Source organism: Nerophis ophidion, linkage group LG08, assembly GCF_033978795.1.
Source record: "Nerophis ophidion isolate RoL-2023_Sa linkage group LG08, RoL_Noph_v1.0, whole genome shotgun sequence".
In the NCBI taxonomy this organism is placed as follows: Eukaryota; Metazoa; Chordata; class Actinopteri; order Syngnathiformes; family Syngnathidae; genus Nerophis; species Nerophis ophidion.
Genome location: NC_084618.1, coordinates 18,290,829 through 18,312,286, shown reverse-complemented (window position 1 = coordinate 18,312,286; position 21,458 = coordinate 18,290,829). Strand labels below are relative to the sequence as shown.

The following is a 21,458-nucleotide window of genomic DNA, read 5'->3' as shown; positions in this document are numbered from 1 at the left end:
TGTTTATTGCAGTTCTAAGTGTTGCTGGGTCAGGTTTGGTTTTGGAATTGGATTGCATTGTTATGGTATTTTTGTGTAGTGGTTTGTTGGATTGATTTAAAAAACAAAAAACAAAAAAAGACAATGCATTCTGAATCGCACAACGTGAAAATCCGATCCGAATTCGAATACATTTTTTCCCACACCCCTAATATATATATATATATAGTATATATATATATATGTGGGTCTTGAGTTTGACACCTTTGATGTAGAGATTAAAGCGTTGAACACATATTTTAAACTATTTATTATTATCTGACCTATTTTGAACATTTTGATGACTCAAACCTTGAAGGGAACCCTAAAGGTAAAAACATGTATTTGTGCTATAGTTGGTCAAAAAAATCCCACGTTGATGATGAAATCTGCTCCTTTGTCCAGGTGGCCCAGGCTGAAAACCGCATCATACTAACATGTGGACAGCCGTACCAGACTGTAAGGCCCGCACCACAAAGCCAGCACGGCAGTCTTCATAGGTGTGCACTCATCCTTTCCATACCCTCTTCACAGCTGCGCTCTCAGGTGGGCATGGGCCGCTGTCTGTGCCTGGACCGCGCCGAGAAGGGCCGGGACCAGGCCGTGCGAGTGCTGAGACACTTCAACGTGCAGCCCACGCCTGAGCACGTGTTCAGCCGCTGCCAGGTAGGAAGGAGGCGTGTCATTGTTTCACGAGTTTATTCTAGTGTCACTAGTGTGACTAGTACAAACCCCGTTTCCATATGAGTTGGGAAATTGTGTTAGATGTAAATATAAACGGAATACAATGATTTGCAAATCATTTTCAACCCATATTCAGTTGAATATGCTACAAAGACAAGATATTTGATGTTCAAACTCACAAACTTTATTTATTTTTGCAAATAATAATTAAGTTAGACTTTCATGGCTGCAACACGTGCCAAAGTAGTTGGGAAAGGGCATGTTCACCACTGTGTTACATCACCTTTTCTTTTAACAACACTCAATAAACGTTTGGGAACTGAGGAAACTAATTGTTGAAGCTTTGAAAGTGGAATTCTTTCCCATTCTTGTTTTATGTAGAGCTTCAAGTCGTTCAACAGTCCGGTGTCTCCGCTATTGTATTTTACGCTTCATAATGTGCCACACATTTTCGATGGGAGACAGGTCTGGACTGCAGGCGGGCCAGGAAAGTACCCGCACTCTTTTACTACGAAGCCACGCTGTTGTAACACTTGCCTTGCTGAAATAAGCAGGGGCGTCCATGATAACGTTGCTTGGATGACAACATATGTTGCTCCAAAACCTGTATGGACCTTTCAGCATTAATGGTGCCTTCACAGATGTGTAAGTTACCCATGCCTTGGGCACTAATGCACCCCCATACCATCACAGATGCTGGCTTTTGAGCTTTGCGCCTATAACAATCCGGATGGTTATTTTCCTCTTTGTTCCGGAGGACACCACGTCCACAGTTTCCAAATATAATTTGAAATGTGGACTCGTCAGACCACAGAACACTTTTCCACTTTGCATCAGTCCATCTTAGATGAGCTCGGGCCCAGCGAAGCCGGCGGCGTTCCTCGGTGTTGTTGATAAATGGCATTCGCTTTGCATTGTAGAGTTTTAACTTGCACTTACAGATGTAGCGACTAACTGTAGTTACTGACAGTGGTTTTCAGAAGGGTTTCTGAGTCCATGTGGTGATATCCTTTACACACTGATGTCGGTTTTTGATGCAGTACCGCCTAAGGGGTCAAAGGTCCGTAATATCATCGCTTACGTGCAGTGATTTCTCCAGATTCTCTGAACCTTTTGATGATTTTACGGGCCGTAGATGGTAAAATCCCTAAATTCCTTGCAATAGCTCGTTGAGAAATGTTGTTCTAAAACTGTTCGACAATTTGCTTACAAAGTGGTGATCCTCGCCCCATCCTTGTTTGTCAATGACTTAGCATTTCATGGAAGCTGCTTTTATACCCAATCATGGCACCCACCTGTTCCCAATTAGCCTGCACACCTGTGGGATGTTCTATATAAATGTTTAATGAGCATTTCTCAACTTTATCAGTATTTATTGCCACCTTTCCCAACTTCTTTGTCACGTGTTGCTGGCATCAAATTCTAAAGTTAATGATTATTTGCAACAAAAAAAAATGTTTATCAGTTTGAACATCAAATATGTTGTCTTTGTAGCATATTCAACTGGATATGGGTTGAAAAGGATTTTGCAAATCATTGTGTTATGTTTATATTTACATCTAACACAATTTCCCAACTCATATGGAAACGGGGTTTGTAGGTGTGGGAACTAAGTCTTTATTGTCCTCGTTTCCACGTGATGGATTGGGTCTGACCCGAGCACGTCTCTGTGGGTGGCTAAACTTGGGTGTTCCCGCGGGGAAGACGGGCCGCTTGCTACCAAAATGTAGACCTACCAGGCGGGAGGGGACGGGGACGGGGACGCCTTGCTCAGGCACACTCCCAGCAAAAACAAGCAGGGGCCAAATGGAGTCCTGCTAAAGTCTTTATTGGTCCAAAGGAAGTGACTTTGATGTATTCGAGCCACATGTTAGGTATAAAATCCCCAAGCCCTTTTACGCCACCTTTAACAGCAGGATTTATTGTCAGATGGAGGCAAACAACCAATCTCTTATATTGCCATATATTTTCAAAATAAAGGCACATCTTTATTAAAGACATACGTTATTGAAAGTAGCAGGAGAGTGGAAAAACAAGTTGCGTTTCATTGTATCCATTAAACCACATCCAGTTGTATTTACACTCTACAAGGTATGTGAAAATAGCGTCTAAACCAGTGTTTTTCAACCACTGTGCCGCGGCACACTCTTTAATTGTTTTATTATCACCATATTGACTTCCATCCATCCATCCATTTTCTACCGCTTGTCCCTTTTGGGATAGCGGGGGGTCCCTGGAGCCTATCTCAGCTGCATTCGGGCGGAAGGCGGGGTACACCCTGGACAAGTTGCCACCTCATTACAGGGCCAACACAGATAGACAGACAACATTCACACTCACATTCACACACTAGGGCCAATATAGTGTTGCCAATCAACCTATCCCCAGGTGCATGTCTTTGGAGGTGGGAGAACCGGAGGGAACCCACGCATTCACGGGGAGGACATGCAAACTCCACACAGGACTGCTGAACCTAGGACTGCTGAGGACCTTCGTATTGTGAGGCAGATGCTGTAACCCCTCTACCACCGTGCTGCCCACCATATTGAGTTGAATACTCTATTTATTAGTTTGTTTTATTATCACCATATTAACTTGAGTACTAAACTAATGTTGCTTTTACTGCAATATTCATTAGTTTAATTGTTTTATTATCACCATATTAAAGGCCTATTGAAACCCACTACTACCGACCACGCAGTCTGATAGTTTATATATCAATGATGAAATATTAAAGGGGAACATTATCACCAGACCAATGTAAGCGTCAATATATACCTTGATGTTGCAAAAAAAGAGCATATATTTTTTTTAACCGATTTCCGAACTCTAAATGGGTGAATTTTGGCGAATTAAACGCCTTTCTATTATTCGCACTTGGAGCGATAGGTAGTCAATCCTTCATTTTCTCAAACACATTACAAACACCAAGTCAAATCAGTTCTGTTATTTTCCGTTTTTTCGACTGTTTTCCGTACCTTGGAGACATCATGCCTCGTCGGTGTGTTGTCGGAAGGTGTAACAACGCGATCAGGGACGAATTTAAGTTGACTTACGTGGAGTGTGCATCGGTTAGCACGGCATGCTAATCGATGCTAACATGCTATTTAGGCTAGCTGTATGTACATTTGTACATACAAATTTAATGTACACCCACATTTAATGCCAAACAAACACTTACCAATCGACAGATTTAAGTTGGTCCAGTATCACCGGATGCAAAAGTCCCGATCGTTTGGTCTGCACATTTTACTGGCGATGCTAAGGCAGACATGACACAGAGATGTATGGATGTCCTGCAGATGCATTTCCAACGGTAAAGTCAACGAAATCACAAAGGTGAGTTTGTTGATGTTATTGACTTTTGTGGTAATCAGACATATTTGGTCACGGCATGACTGCCAGCTAATCAATGCTAACATGCTATTTAGGCTAGCTGTATGTACATTTGTAGCTATATTTGCATCCAGCCTTTCCCTGCACCCACATTTAATGCCAAACAAACACTTACCAATCGACGGATTTAAGTTGCTCCAGTGTCACAAGATGCGAAAGTCCCGATCGTTTGGTCTGCACATTTTACCGGCGATGGTAAGGCAGACATGGCACAGAGATGTTTGGATATCCTGCGACACTCAATCGTTGGTTAGAAGGCGATCGCCGAATAGCGTCAATAGCTATTCGCTCAGTAGCTTCAGTTTCTTCTTCAATTTCGTTTTCGCTATCTGCCTCCATACTCCAACCATCCGTTTTAATACATGCGTAATCTGTTGAAACGCTTAAGCCGCTGAAATCCGAGTCTGAATCCGAGCTAATGTCGCTATATCTTGCTGGGCTATCCGCCATGTTGTTTGTATTGACATCACTGGATGACGTCACAGGAATATGGACGGTGGTTTCACAGATAGCGAAAATCAGGCACTTTAAAGCCTTTTTTTGGGATATTCACTGATGGGTAAAATTTTGAAAAAACCTTCGAAAAATTAAATAAGCCACTGGATGACTGATTTTTATTGGTTTTAATTAACCCTTCTGAAATTGTGATAATGTTCCCCTTTAACATTGCAACTCACGCCAATACGGCCGGTTTAGTTTACTAAATTACAATTTTAAATTTCCCGCGGAGTTTCCTGTTGAAAATGTCGCGGAATGATGACTCGTGTTTGGGACGTTATTGGTTGTAGCGGACATATTAGCCCAGCACCACTTACGGTTAAAAATAGTCTCTTTTCATCGCATAATTACACAGTAATTTGGACATCTGTGTTGCTGAATCTTTTGCAATTTGTCCTATTAATAATGAAGACTATAAAGAAGTATGCTGTTGGTGGAAAGCGGTGGATTGCAGCTGCCTTATCTCTACGTCAACCAGCAAGTTTTTGGATGGGAAAATTGTGATATTAAGTCGGCTCTTACCGGAGACTTGATTAGATTATGCGACCTCCTCCTGCAGCTGTCAAAAAGGCAGCTGTGATCTTGGCTCCTCCATTGGCTTCTCTGAGAGACACTGCCGTTCACCGCAGCCCTCCGACTTTCAGTTATGACTTTTTAATCTCACCAAAACACTATTAACACAATAAGCAAATAAGGGATTTTCCAGAATTATCCTAGCAAATGTGTCTAATAACATCTGAATCGCTCACACTGCCGTCGCCTGGAGCCGTCGACCTTTTTTTTTTATTTATTAGTGCTTCACTCTAACTTTCCTCATCCACGAATCTTTCATCCTCGCTCAAATTAATAGGGAACTCGTCGCTTTCTCGGTCCGAATTGAACTTGCTGCTGGTGGCTATGATTATAAACAATGTGAGGATGTGAGGAGCCCTACAACCCGTGACGTCACGCGCACATCGTCTGCTACTTCTGGTACAGGCAAGGCTTTTTTTATTAGCGACCAAAAGTTGCGAACTTTATCGTCGATGTTCTCTACTAAATATGGCAATTTCGCAAAATGATCAAGTATGACACATAGAATGTACCTGCTATCCCCGTTTGAATAAGAAAATCTCATTTCGGTAGGCCTTTAACCTGAAGACTCAATATTTATTCGTTTACTTGCTTTATTATCACCATATTAACTTGAATACTGAACTAATACTGCTTTTACCTTAATATATATTAGTTTAATTGATTTCCAAAGACATGCACCTGGGGATAGGTTGATTGGCAACACTAAATTGGCCCTAGTGTGTGAATGTGAGTGTGAATGTTGTCTGTCTATCTGTGTTGGCCCTGCGATGAGGTGGCGACTTGTCCAGGGTGTACTCTGCCTTCCGCCCGATTGTAGCTGAGATAGGCGCCAGCGCCCCCCGCGACCCCGAAAGGGAATAAGCGGTAGAAAATGGATGGATGGATGGATGATTTATCATCATCATATTGACTTGAATACTGAACTAATGCAGCTCAGGGCATCCAATCGATCGTAACTTCACTGGCTTGTAACTTCATCAGTTCTTGCTCATAGACTTAGATTGGCCAGATCTAGTCTTAGATTTAGCTTGATCAGATCTACTCTAGCGGTTGGTGCCAAAACCCCAAATATTCATACTCCAAAAAACCAGGAGTGTGTGCCTGGGCAAGGATGGTTTTGCCCTACAGGAGTGAGAAGAACAAAACATTTCATGCAATCCTAACTGTCAAAGCTAACAACTGTCGTTGAAGTGTAAATTCCCCTGGTGAGCATTAAGGTATTGTGTGGCAGAACCATCGCTGTGGGTCCACTAGGACCAGTCCAGAATAGTCGGAATCCCCCACCTTAGGTAGTCTTTTCAGTTGTACACAAATGGCACAGAAGTGACCAGAATGTTTCTTACTCCTGTTATATTCTTTCAGTTTCACAAATTCCTCTGTTGTAACTTATGGGTTATATAGTTCATGTGTGATGATTGATTGATTGATTGATTGATACTTTTATTAGTAGATTGCACAGTTCAGTACATATTCCGTACAATTGACCACTAAATGGTAACAGCCGAATAAGTTTTTCAACTTGTTTAAGTCGGGGTCCACGTTAATCAATTCATGATCATTCATAATTTGCATACTTGATTTAATTGCTGATAAATTAATCCATTATTATTTACAGTTTAAAGGGAATTGATTTGATTCATACATGTGTTTGATATTGATTATTTGAGAAACACTGACACTGAATTGAGTTGTTTTCTACTTCATAGCCTAACAATGGGTTAACAATATAGCGATATAGCTCAGTTGGTTGAGCGGCCGTGCCAGCAACTTGAGGGTTGCAGGTTCGATCCCCGCTTCAGCCATCCTAGTCACTGCCGTTGTGTCCTTGGGCAAGACACTTTACCCACCTGCTCCCAGTGCCACCCACACTGGTTTGAATGTAAAAATTAGATATTGGGTTCCACTATGTAAAGCGCTTTGAGTCACTAGAGAAAAAGCGCTACATAAATATAATTCACTTCACATGTACCCCCTGTGAACATTTTTTTAATTCAAGTACCCCCTAATCAGAGCAAAGCATTTTTGGTTGAAAAAAGAGATAAAGAAGTAAAATACAGCACTATGTCATCAGTTTCTGATTTATTAAATTATATAACAGTGCAAAAATATTGCTCATTTGTAGTGGTCTTTCTTGAACTATTTGGGAAAAAAGATATAAAAATAACTAAAAACTTGTTGAAAAATAAACAAGTGATTCAAATATAAATAAAGATTTCTACTGATAGAAGTAATCATCAACTTAAAGTGCCCTCATCTGGATTCATGAACTTAATTCTAAACATTTCTTCACAAAAAAAAAAAAATCTTTTACATCAATATTTATGGAACATGTCCACAAAAAATCTAGCTGTCAACACTGAAAATTGCATTTTTGTATTTTTTTTCCACAGTTTATGAACTTACATTCATATTTTGTTGAATTATTAATCAATAAGTAATTGATGCTATTTTTCGAATATTTAAAAAAAATAATCTCACGTACCCCTTCGCATACCTACAAGTACCCCCAGGGGTACGCGTACCTCCATTTGAGAACCACTGCCTTAGAGGGAACGTTGATCATCTGTAAATTCCGCAAAACGTCACTATGGCGTTATTGAGTCTTTTGAGCCGATTGGAGAGCTTGCTTCCGCAGCTAATGGGTCAATGAGGATGACTTCTGTTTTGTTTCACCAGCCGTTTTACTGCCGTGTTACAGACACCGTTTGGAACTAATTAAGTTATGTAAATAAACGTTTACAGAATATTTCTGTGTAAATAACTAATTTTACAACGTGTATATATGGGGTTTACAGTCCGGTTTTGTTTTTCTAAAGTTACCGTATTTCCTTGAATTGCCGCCGGGGCGCTAATTAATTTAAAACCTCTTCTCACGCCGGCGTTTACCAAAGGCACGCGGTAAAGGCAAGCATGCGCTAGTTATTTTAAAACCTCTTCTCACTCCGGCGCTTACCAAAGGCATGTGGTAAATTTAGGTCTGCGCTTAAAAAATTGAGTGTGATGTAAGGATACCATCATGAAAAGCACATTTAATAAAAAAAACATTATGGTCTTACCTTTACTTATAAATGAAGTCCATGCCAGCTCCTTCTGATCAAAAGCATCGATAACTTGTTTATAGAAGTCTTCCTTATCTTCTCTTCAGTTTTAAAAGTCTGTCTGTCTCGATGGAGATCTTCCTTTATTACCTCCTGCTTGAATTCAAAGTCCAGTTTAGAAAACAGCTTTATTTTAGATATGTAATCCTCCATGTTAAAAGTGCAAGCGAGAGGGAAAAAATAAACGATCACTGCTCACTCTTGCTGCTTGTTGTCACTTCTTCTGCAGCCGAGTAGTCGCAAGAAAGATCACTAGCGCCCTCTACCACCAGGAGGCGGGAGTCATTTAACGACTCATATTTGACACACGCAGCTACGGTATATTAATAAAACATAGCGGCTTACTGTTCTTTTTAGCATATTCAATAGCTTGGACCTTAAATCCTACTGAATAGCTCTTAATCTTCTTACCTGTATGCGATTTCAAATTATTATTATTATTGTCAGTTTCCTCCATTTTGAAAATGATGACAGGCGAAGTGTCACTCGTGACGAGTTTGACCCGATGGAAATTGTAGGCATATGCTAATTATTTTGCGAAACGAGTTTGACCCGGTGGAAAATCTAGACATGCGCTAATAAAAATAATATTTTGCGAAACGAGTTTGACCTGGCGTTAATCCTGAGCCGGCGGTAATGCTAAGCATGCGTTAATTATTTTGCGAAACGAGTTTGACCCGGCAGTAATTCTAGGCAGGCGCATACAATTCAAGGAAATACGGTAAGTGGGTGTGACTTACACACCGGTACGCTCTACAGCAGGGTTCCGGAACGTTTTTGGCTGAGAGAGCCATGAAAGCCAAATATTTCAAAATGTATTTCCGTAAGAGCCATATAACAGTTTTCAACACTGAATAAAACTAAATTTGTGCATTTTTAAGTATGACCAACATTTGTAGAGTATAATAAGTCTCTTATTCTTTTTAACAACATTGTTATTCTAAAAGTTAACCAATAATAAATATAATACTTCTTACCATTAATGCGACATGGTGAACAGGTGCGGTAGAAAACGGATGGTTGGATTAAAATGCATGAGAAGTTTTATGATTTGAATGTTATTTTTGAAACTGTGATTACCAGCAGAATAATTCATTACTTATCGTGTTAAGCAATGTCAGCTAAGATTTATCTGAGAGCCAGATGCAGTCATCTGGCTCTAGAGCCATAGGTTCCCTACCCCTGGTTTAAGCATTAGACACCTTTTTACCTGCACACTGCCTCCCGCTATTTCCCACATCTACAAAGCAATTAGCTACCGACTGCCACCTACTGATATGGAAGAGTATTACACGGTTACTCGGCATAGCTCGGTTAGGAGAGTGGCCGTGCTAGCAACCTGAGGGTTCCAGGTTCGATTCCCGCTTCCACCATTCTAGTCACTGCCGTTGTGTCCTTGGGCAAGACACTTTACACACCTTACCCCAGTGCCACCCATACTGGTTTAAATGTAACTTAGATATTGGGTGTCACTTTGTAAAGCGCTTTGAGTCACTAGAGAAAAGCGCTATATAAATGTAATTATCTGAGAGCCATATGTAGTCATCAAAAGAGCCACATCTGGCTCTAGAGCCATAGGTTCCCTACCCCTGCTCTATAGTCTTGAAAATTTGGTAATTAGTTTCGTGAGAGGCAGGTGTTAACATTAGCCTTAGGTAGAACAAAAATGTTTGTCAAGTGTGAGGCGCAGCGTTCAGTTTCTCAGGACTCATATTCTCTGCCGAAGACTGAGCTACAATCATTTCCAGGGCCACTTTCCATCAGATTCTTCTCGTAACCATGACAACCACGCACGGCCTATCATTTCGATCCGGATGACGATTACGCAACATAGTCCTTTGTCCCTCGCTGTCCTGCCTTTTTAAATTCTTGCAAAGGGTTTGGTCCCCGGGCGGAGCTGGCAGTGCTTCGCCCGTCACTACGCTGCCCTCGCGCACCGATACGCACGTAAACTTCCGCTCGGATCCTCGGTGCCATCGGACGTCCCACGCCGGCCTTGTATAGACATGTTGATGGTTGCACAGATTGCCCGGGAGATAGACGCTCAACCCAAGCAAACACATGCATTATCACATCATATAGCGTGACATGCATGTGCACGCAGACTCACAAACACTTCCTGGCACTATCACACACACACACACACACAACTCAGCACCTTTTACACACACACACACACACACACGCACACACAGGAACTGCCTCTCAGTCGTAGACAGCAGCAGCAACGCTGGTTCCCACGCACCAGACTACTCGGGAAGTGAAAACAGGAGCAACAGGAACCGCCACACCACCAGAGGGAGGGGGTCAGACCTGTGGTGGGGTTTGCCAGAGGAAAAGAAGGGGGTAGGGGGGGTAGAGGTGAGGGGGGAAAGGGAAAGCCAGTGAAAGTTGATGAGAACTAGGCGAGACTGAAATGGCACGCGTTAATGTTGTCGTCATGTGGAAGTGAGACGTAGACGGCGCATGAGACGTAGACAACATCTTGACTGTACTTTGCTCTGCACCAGCAGGAGGAATGGGAGAGGTTTCGACATGTTTTAAAGTTTACTCGCCCCTTTTCATATTTGCCACATTCCCCCCAACGGACCACCACAAATATGTTCACGCAACCATGACTCAAAGCGTGTTTCTCACTGCAAGGAATTTGGACACTTTGCCATCTACCAAACCACAGTATTCTCTGGCTCCGATCTTTTTCTCTCACGTTAACCCTCAGGCGACACTTGGTAGCCAGGTTCTCACCTAGTGGACAGTAATGGTAGTGCCGCAACCTCACTTTAAGGAGCTTTATAGCCTGGTTCTCACCTAGTGGACAGTAGTGGTAGTGCCGCAACCTCACTTTAAGGAGCTTTATAGCCACGTTCTCCCCGAGTGGACAGTAGTGGTAGTGCCGCAACCTCACTTTAAGGAGCTTTATAGCCACGCTCTCACCTGGTGGACAGTAGTGGTAGTGTTGCAAACTAACTGTAAGGAGCTTTGAAACCACATTCTCACCTAGTAAACAGTAGTGGTAGTGTTGCAAACTAACTAAGAACCTTTGTAGCCACGTTCTCACCTAGTGGACAGTAGTGGTAGTGCCGCAACCTCACTTTAAGGAACTTTATAGCCACGTTCTCGCCTAGTGGACAGTAGTGGTAGTGCCGCAACCTCACTTTAGGAGCTTTGTTGCAACATTCTCACCTAGTGGACAGTAGTGGTAGTGTTGCAAACTAACTGTATGGTGCGTTGTAGCCACGTTCACACCTAGTGGACAGTAGTGGTAGTGTTGCAAACTAACTGTATGGTGCGTTGTAGCCACGTTCTCAACTAGTGGACAGTAGTGGTAGTGTTGCAACCTCACTTTAAGGAGCTTTATAGCCACGTTCTCGCCTAGTGGACAGTAGTGGTAGTGCCGCAACCTCACTTTAGGAGCTTTGTTGCAACATTCTCACCTAGTGGACAGTAGTGGTACTGTTGCAAACTAACTGTATGGTACGTTGTAGCCACGTTCACACCTAGTGGACAGTAGTGGTAGTGTTGCAAACTAACTGTATAGTGCGTTGTAGCCACGTTCTCAACTAGTGGACAGTAGTGGTAGTGTTGCAACCTCACTTTAAGGAGCTTTATAGCCACGTTGTCAACTAGTGGACAGTAGTGGTAGTGTCGCAATCTCACTTAAAGGACCTTTGTAGCCACGTTCTCCCCGAGTGGACAGTAGTGGTAGTGCCGCAACTTCACTTTAAGGAGCTTTATAGTCACGTTCTCACCTAGTGGACAGTAGTGGTAGTGCTGCAACCTCACTGTAAGGAGCTTTGAACCCACGTTCACACTTAGTGGACAGTAGTGGTAGTGTCGCAATCTCACTGAAAGGACCTTTGTAGCCAGGTTCTCATCTAGTGGACAGTAGTGGTAGTGCTGCAACCTAACTGTAAGTGTGTATCAGTACCACACAGAGGTAGTGTGTATTAGTACCACACATAAGTAGCGTGTATTAGTACCACACATGAGTAGTGTGTATTAGTACCACACATAAGTAGCGTGTATTAGTACCACACATAAGTAGTGTGTATTAGTACCACACATAAGTAGTGTGTATTAGTGCCACACAGAGGTAGTGTGTATTAGTACCGCACATAAGTAGTGTGTATTAGTACCACACAGAGGTAGTGTGTATTAGTACCACACATTAGGAAGTGTGTATTAGTACCACACATGAGTAGTGTGTATTAGTACCACACAGAGGTAGTGTGTATTAGTACCACACATTAGGAAGTGTGTATTAGTACCACACATGAGTAGTGTGTATTAGTACCACACATAAGTAGTGTGTATTAGTACCACACAGAGGTAGTGTGTATTGGTACCACACAGAGGTAGTGTGTATTAGTACCACACATTAGGAAGTGTGTATTAGTACCACACATGAGTAGTGTGTATTAGTACCACACTTGAGTAGTGTGTATTAGTACCACACATAAGTAGTGTGTATCAGTACCACACATGAGTAGTGTGTATTAGTACCACACATAAGTAGTGTGTATTAGTACCACACATGAGTAGTGTGTATTAGTACCACACATGAGTAGTGTGTATTAGTACCACACACAAGTAGTGTGTATTACACGTAAGTAGTGTGTATTAGTACCACACATAAGTAGTGTGTATTAGTTCCACACATAAGTAGTGTGTATTAATACCACACATGAGTAGTATGTATTAGTACCACACATAAGTAGTGTGTATTAGTACCACACATGAGTAGTATGTATTAGTACCACACATAAGTAGTGTGTATTAGTACCACACATGAGTAGTATGTATTAGTACCACACATAAGTAGTGTGTATTAGTACCACACAGAGGTAGTGTGTATTAGTACCACACATGAGTAGTGTGTATTAGTACCACACATGAGTAGTGTGTATTAGTACCACACATAAGTAGTATGTATTAGTACCACACATAAGTAGTGTGTATTAGTACCACACATGAGTAGTATGTATTAGTACCACACATAAGTAGTGTGTATTAGTACCACACAGAGGTAGTGTGTATTAGTACCACACATGAGTAGTGTGTATTAGTACCACACATAAGTAGTGTGTATTAGTACCACACATAAGTAGTATGTATTAGTACCACACATAAGTAGTGTGTATTAGTACCACACAGAGGTAGTGTGTATTAGTACCACACATGAGTAGTGTGTATTAGTACCACACATGAGTAGTGTGTATTAGTACCACACATAAGTAGTATGTATTAGTACCACACATAAGTAGTGTGTATTAGTACCACACATGAGTAGTATGTATTAGTACCACACATAAGTAGTGTGTATTAGTACCACACAGAGGTAGTGTGTATTAGTACCACACATAAATAGTGTGTATTAGTACCACACATAAGTAGTGTGTATTAGTACCACACATAAGTAGTATGTATTAGTACCACACATAAGTAGTGTGTATTAGTACCACACATAAGTAGTGTGTATTAGTACCACACATAAGTAGTGTGTATTAGTACCACACATAAGTAGTATGTATTAGTACCACACATAAGTAGTGTGTATTAGTACCACACATAAGTAGTGTGTATTAGTACCACACATAAGTAGTGTGTATTAGTACCACACATAAGTAGTGTGTATTAGTACCACACATAAGTAGTGTGTATTAGTACCACACATAAGTAGTGTGTATTAGTACCACACATAAGTAGTGTGTATTAGTACCACACATGAGTAGTGTGTATTAGTACCACACATAAGTAGTATGTATTAGTACCACACATGAGTAGTGTGTATTAGTACCACACATAAGTAGTATGTATTAGTACCACACATGAGTAGTATGTATTAGTACCACACATAAGTAGTGTGTATTAGTACCACACATGAGTAGTGTGTATTAGTACCACACATAAGTAGTGTGTATTAGTACCACACATGAGTAGTGTGTATTAGTACAACATCACTCAGCAACATTTGACAATGTCAAAGAGTTGACAAATATATGCAAATTGATGCATGGAATCATGTAGTGACCTGTTTCCCAGGAGAGTGCAGCCGCCATATTGGAACACTCCTTCCAGTTCACCATGTGGACCCATTAAGTCACTCAAAACTTCATTGGTGGAAACACACTTTATAGAGGATCTTTGATAACTGTTTTACAGTAGCTTTGTAAAAAAACAGCAATGTTCCTGTCAAATAGTACATCTTTGATTAGTGTTTTTACCGTAGCTTCTTAAAAACAGTATCGTTCCTGTCAAATATTACATCTTTGATGAGAGATTTTACGGTTGCTTCTTAAAAACAGCATTGTTTCCTGTCGAATAGTACATCTTTGATGAGTGTTTTTACAGGAGCTTTGTAAAAACATCAATGTTCCTGTTAATTAGTACATCTTTGATGATTGTTTTTATAGTAGCTTCTTAAAAACAGCAATGTTCCTGTCAAATAGTACATCTTTGATTAGTGTTTCTACCGTACCTTCTTAAAAACAGCAATATTCCTGTCAAATAGCACATCTTTGATTAGTGTTTTTACCGTAGCTTCTTAAAAACAGCAATGTTCCTGTCAAATAGAACATCTTTGATTAGTTTTTTTTTAATCGTAGCTTCTTAAAAACAGCAATATTCCTGTCAAATAGCACATCTTTGATTAGTGTTTTTACCGTAGCTTCTTAAAAACAGCAATGTTCCTGTCAAATAGTACATCTTTGATTAGTTTTTTTTATCGTAGCTACTTAAAAACAGCAATATTCCTGTCAAATAGTACATCTTTGATGAGTGTTTTTACAGTAGCTTATTAAAAACAGCAATGTTCCTGTCAAATAGTACATCTTTGATTAGTGTTTTTATAGTAATTTCTTTAAAACAGCAATGTTCCTGTCAAATAGTACATTTTTGATGAGTGTTTTTAACAGTAGCTTTAGAAAAACATCAATGTATCTGTTGAATAGTACATTTTTGATGAGTGTTTTTACAGTAGCTTCTTAAAAACAGCAATGTTCCTGTCAAATAGTACATCTTTGATGATTGTTTTTACAGTATCTTTAAAACAGCAATTTTCCTGTCAAATAGTACATCTTTAATGGGTATTTTTACAGTAGCTTCTTAAAAACAGCAATGTTCCTGTTAAATAGTACATCTTTGATGAGGGTTTTTGACAGTAGCATCTTACAAACAGAAATGTTCTCGTCAAATAATACATCTTTGATAATTGTTTTTACAGTAGCTTCTTAAAAACAGCAATGTTCCTGTCAAATAGTACATCTTTGATAGTTGTTTTTGCAGTAGCTTCTTAAAAACAGCAATGTTCCTTTCAAATAGAACATCTTTGATGAGTGTTTTTACAGTAGCTTATTAAAAACAGCAATGTTCCTGTCAAATAGTACATCTTTGATGTGTGTTTTTATAGTAATTTCTTTAAAACAGCAATGTTCCTGTCAAATAGTACATTTTTGATGAGTGTTTTTACAGTAGCTTTGGAAAAACATCAATGTATCTGTTGAATAGTACATTTTTGATGAGTGTTTTCACAGTAGCTTCTTAAAAACAGCAATGTTCCTGTCAAATAGTACATCTTTGATGAGTTTTTTTACAGTAGCTTCTTAAAAACACCAATGTTCCTGTTAAATAGTACATCTTTGATGAGTTTTTTTACAGTAGCTTCTTAAAAACAGCATTGTTCCTGTTAAATAGTACATATTTGATGAGGGTTTTTGACAGTAGCATCTTACAAACAGAAATGTTTTCGTCAAATAATACATCTTTGATAATTGTTTTTACGGTAGCTTCTTAAAAACAGCAATGTTCCTGTCAAATAGTACATATTTAATTAGTGTTCTTGCAGTAGCTTCTTAAAAACAGCAATGTTCCTGTCAAATGGTAAATCTTTGATGAGTGTTTTTACAGTAATTTCTTTGAAACAGCAATGTTCCTTTCAAATAGTACACTTTTGATAACTGTTTTTACAGTAGTTTCTTAAAAACAGCAATGTTCCTGTCAAATATTACATCTTTGATGCGTGTTTTTACCGTAGCTTCTTAAAAACAGCATTGTTCCTCTTAAATAGTACATCTTTGATTAATGTTTTTACAGTAGTTTCTTAAAAACAGCAATGTTCCTGTCAAATAGTAAATTTTTGATAACTATTTTTACAGTAGTTTCTTAAAAACAGCAATGTTCCTGTCAAATATTACATTTTTGATGCGTGTTTTTACCGTGGCTTCTTAAAAACAGCATTGTTCCTCTTATATAGTACATATTTGATGAATGTTTTTACAGTAGTTTCTTAAAAACAGCAATGTTCCTGTCAAATAGTACATTTTTGATAACTATTTTTACAGTAGTTTCTTAAAAACAGCAATGTTCCTGTCAAATATTACATTTTTGATGCCTGTTTTTACCGTAGCTTCTTAAAAACAGCAATGTTCCTGTCAAATAGTAAATTTTTGATAACTATTTTTACAGTAGTTTCTTAAAAACAGCAATGTTCCTGTCAAATATTACATTTTTGATGCCTGTTTTTACCATAGCTTCTTAAAAATAGCTTTGTTCCTCTTAAATAGTACATCTTTGATGAATGTTTTTACAGTAGTTTCTTAAAAACAGCAATGTTCCTGTCAAATAGTACATTTTTGATAACTATTTTTACAGTAGTTTCTTAAAAACAGCAATGTTCCTGTCAAATATTACATTTTTGATGCCTGTTTTTACCGTAGCTTCTTAAAAACAGCAATGTTCCTGTCAAATATTACATCTTTGATGCGTGTTTTTACAGTAGCTTCTTAAAAACAGCATTGCTCTTCTTAAATAGTACATCTTTGATGAATGTTTTTACAGTAGTTGCTTAAAATCAGCAATGTTCCTGTCAAATAGTACATCTTTGCTAACTGTTTTTACAGTAGCTTCTTAAAAGCAGCATGGCATTAAAGGACTGGTCACTATTCCAAGCAGTTTTGAAGAGGTGGGCTTGAAAGGTTGTGGAGTGGTGAAATGTGCGGAAAGGTACGAGGAGAGTTCCAGAAGGTTCCGTGTTGGGTTCTGTGAGGAGGAGACAGCTGGCGCTTTTTATTAGAACGGCGGTCTCTGGCAGGAGTGAGAGGATCTTGGACTTGAGTTTCTCAGTGTAAAATATAAAACCAGCAGCTTGTCATATCCAAGATTTGTTCTGCTTGTGTTCCTAAAACCAGCAGAGCGCTTGTGTCGTGTCCTCCTGAGAGTTGCAACTTTGGGAACAAAACAGTCCTTTTGTGCAAAAAGACATGTCTACTGCAGAGGACGCTGGCTCTCAGGAGTTATGGAGGATCTTGGTTCTCTAAAAAAAAGCTACTTTGGGGGATCTTGGACCAACAAAGTGCTTTATTGGTGGAAAATAGGAAAGTAGGAACTATGAAAAATTGGCCCTGGAGATCTGAGTGGAGCAGCACTGGTCCAGAGAAGGAACTCCATCACTGTTCTGCTTCTTTGTGTTGGAGTGAGAATGTGATTATAACCATAGACTCCCCAATGTGTCTTTGTCCTGGCTGCTACTGTAGATACTTTACTGTAAGACCATGCATGATGTCAGACCATTTTGTTTCCCGACATTCACATTCTAGTCCGGGGTCGTCAAAACCTTTTCCACTGAGGGCCACATGCAAGCACCATTTTAGTAGTTTTCATTTTTAAAACCAGTACATAGATTTTTTTTTTTTTAGCCTTTAGGGATCATCTCAAGTTTGGTTAGGGTCGTATAATTATTATATATATACTTTTAAATGTTCTACACTTAAATCTCTTCATCAAGGTCTGTCGACATTAACTTGTTATTGTTATTTGTTTACATTGATTCTAATTCATTATTAATTCTTGAGCAATGACAGTTTGTTTTTGTTTTTTAAATCACACTAAAATTATTGGGGATTGAAAGGAGCCCCACTCATAAGTGTAAAAAATATTTCATATATATATATACATATATTTTTTTTGTTACTTCAAACACTTAAAGGGGAAGTGCACTCTGTTTGGAATGTTGACATTATCAAAAAAAAAAATAAAAAAGCAATACATATTTTCTTTTTTTACTTTGAACACGTAAATTTCGAGACCAACTCCAGATCTATCTGTCGATTATAAGTTTTTATTACAAAATCCGTTTCCATTTGAGTTGGGAAATTGTGATAGATGTAAATAAAAACGAAATACAATGATTTGCAAATCCTTTTCAACCCACATTCACTTGAATGCACTACAAAGACAAGATATTTGATGTTCAAACTCATAAACTTTATTTTTTTTGCAAATAATAATTAACTTAGAATTTCATGGCTGCAACATGTGCCAAAGTAGTTGGGAAAGGGCATGTTCACCACTGTGTTACATCACCTTTTCTTTTAACAACACTCAATAAACAATTTGGGAATTGAGCCCCACTGATAAAAGTGTTAAAATATTTCCTACATTTTATTTATTTATTTGTTACTTCAAACACTTAAAGGGGAAGTGCACTCTTTTTGGAATGTTGACATTATCAAAAATAAAATAAAAATGAAAAAATAAGCAATACATATTTTCTTTTTTTACTTTCAACACTTCAGTTTCGAGACCAACTCCAGGTCTGTCGATTATACTGTAAGTTTTTATTATTTATTTGTTTTATTCCCTTTGTGTCATAGAAAAATGTGTTATTTAACAGAAAATATGCAATAATTTCCCCGTAATTGGAGCCTTAAATATGTCAATTATTCATAACATTGGTTTTAATTCATCATTCATTTTTGAGCAATGACAGTTTGTTGTTTAAATCTCACTGAAATGATTACAGATTTAAAAGAGCCCCACTCATAAAAGTATTAAAAATGTTTCATACATTTTATTTATTGTTTTGTTACCTCAAACCCTTAAAGGGGAAGTGCACTATTTTTGGAATGACATCATCCAAAAAACAGATAAAAATAATAAAAATCAATAAGCAATACATATTTTATTTTTTTTACTTTCAACACTTAAATTTCGAGTCCAACTCCAGATCCATCTGTCGATTATAAGTTTTTTATTATTTGTTTATTTGTTTTATTCCCTTTGTGTCATAGAAAAATGTGTTATTTAACAGAAAATATGCAATAATTTCCCCGTAATTGGAGCCTTAAATATGTCAATAATTCATAACTTTGATTTTAATTCATCATTCATTTTTGAGCAATGACAGTTTGTTGTTTAAATCTCACTAAAATGATTACAGATTTAAAAGAGCCCCACTATTATAAATGTTTCATACATTTTATTTATTATTTTGTTACTTCAAACCCTTAAAGGGGAAGTGCACTATTTTTGGAATGACATCATCAAAAAAAAAAGATAAAAATAATAAAAATCACAAAGCAATACATATTTTCTTTTTTTTACTTTCAACACTTAAATTTCGAGTACAACTCCACATCTATCTGTCGATTATAAGTTTTTATTATTTGTTTATTTGTTTTATTCCCTTTGTGTCATAGAAAAATGTGTTATTTAACAGAAAACATGCAATAATTTCCCCGTAATTGGAGCCTTAAATATGTCAATAATTCATAACATTGATTTTAATTCATCTTTCATTTTTTGAGCAGTGACAGTTTGTTGTTTAAATCTCACTAAAATGATTACATAATTAAAAAAAGCCCCACTCATAAAAGTATTAGAAATGTTTCATACATTTAATTATTTTTTTTGTTATTTCAAACCCTTAAAGGGGAAGTGCACTATTTTTGGAATGACATCAAAAAAATAGATAAAAATAATAAAAATCAATAAGCAATACATATTTTCTTTTTTTTACTTTCAACACTTAAATTTCGAGTCCAACTCCAGATCTATCTGTCGATTATAAGTTTTTATTATTTGTTTATTTGTTTTATTCCCTTTGTGTCATAGAAAAATGTGTTATTTAACAGAAAATATGCAATAATTTCCCTGTAATTGGAGCCTTAAATATGTCAATAATTCATAACATTGATTTTAATTCATCATTCATTTTTGAGCAGTGACAGTTTGTTGTTTAAATCTCACTAAAATGATTACAGATTTAAAAGAGCCCCACTCATAAAGGTATTAAAAATGTTTCATACATTTTATTTATTGTTTTGTTACTTCAAACCCTTAAAGGGGAAGTGCACTATTTTTGGAATCACATCATCAAAAAAACAGATAAAAATAATAAAAATCAATAAGCAATACATATTTATTTTTTTTTTACTTTCAACACTTAAATTTCGAGTCCAACTCCAGATCTATCTGTCGATAATAAGTTTTTATTATTTGTTTATTTGTTTTATTCCCTTTGTGTCATAGAAAAATGTGTTATTTAACAGAAAATATGCAATAATTTCCCCGTAATTGGAGCCTTAAATATGTCAATAATTCATAACATTGATTTGAATTCATCATTCATTTTTGAGCAGCGACCGTTTGTTGTTGTTTTTTTAAGTCCCACTAAAATTATTACAGATTTAAAAGAGCCCCACTCATAAAAGTATTCAAAATATTTCATACAATTTTTTTTATTTTTTTTTGTTTCTTGAAACCCTTAAAGAGGAAGTGCACTATTTTTGAAATGTTGACATTATCACAGACATGACGATAGATGTTTAAAAATGCATTCTATATATTTAATAAATGCTAGCAAGAGACAGCTAACAATGGAGTCAATTGGAGTCCCACTAGTCTGCCTTTAAAGCCCTTAAAAACATCCAATCACCTCCATTAAGGTTTTATATACATGATGTAAGTGTATATGTAATGTAGTAACACTTATAACAACGTGTAATATTTACATATTTTCAGAATTATAATGCATAATTTCAAATACGCATCACAACGTTAGCCTTTTTTCTTCATCACTAATTATTACTTACTGCAGACTTTATACAAATATAATAAGACATCACTTACTGTACAAGGTCGGCTGTCATTATGATGCTGACTGCTAGGATGTTCATATATTCCCATTTAAATGGAGAATGACTCGCAATCTGAAAATCTTAATTTCCCTCGCAGGATTTGGCAGGTGGCCAAATACTTTTGGCAATATAGTGTATATATGTGTGTGTGTGTTGTGAGGTCGGTGGTAGCTTTTAATGCGCTCCATTGTCTGAGAGCGAAGCTGCTTCCTGCCCCCCAACGCCGCCTGAGAGAACGCGAGAGTGTCCGTGCCAGTGACAAGGATGCAAGATG

At 37.9% G+C, this 21,458-nt stretch overlaps 1 protein-coding gene across 1 annotated transcript in view; it reads left to right on the top strand.

The window, feature by feature from the left end:
• Window positions 1-21,458, top strand: part of exd3 (exonuclease 3'-5' domain containing 3) — a 172,294-nt gene that overhangs the window by 73,205 nt on the left and 77,631 nt on the right. Inside the window, exons 18-19 of the mRNA XM_061907925.1 lie at window positions 424-477; window positions 553-684. Of these exons, the coding sequence (XP_061763909.1) occupies window positions 424-477; window positions 553-684 (186 nt within the window). The remainder of the gene's footprint in view (window positions 1-423; window positions 478-552; window positions 685-21,458) is intronic.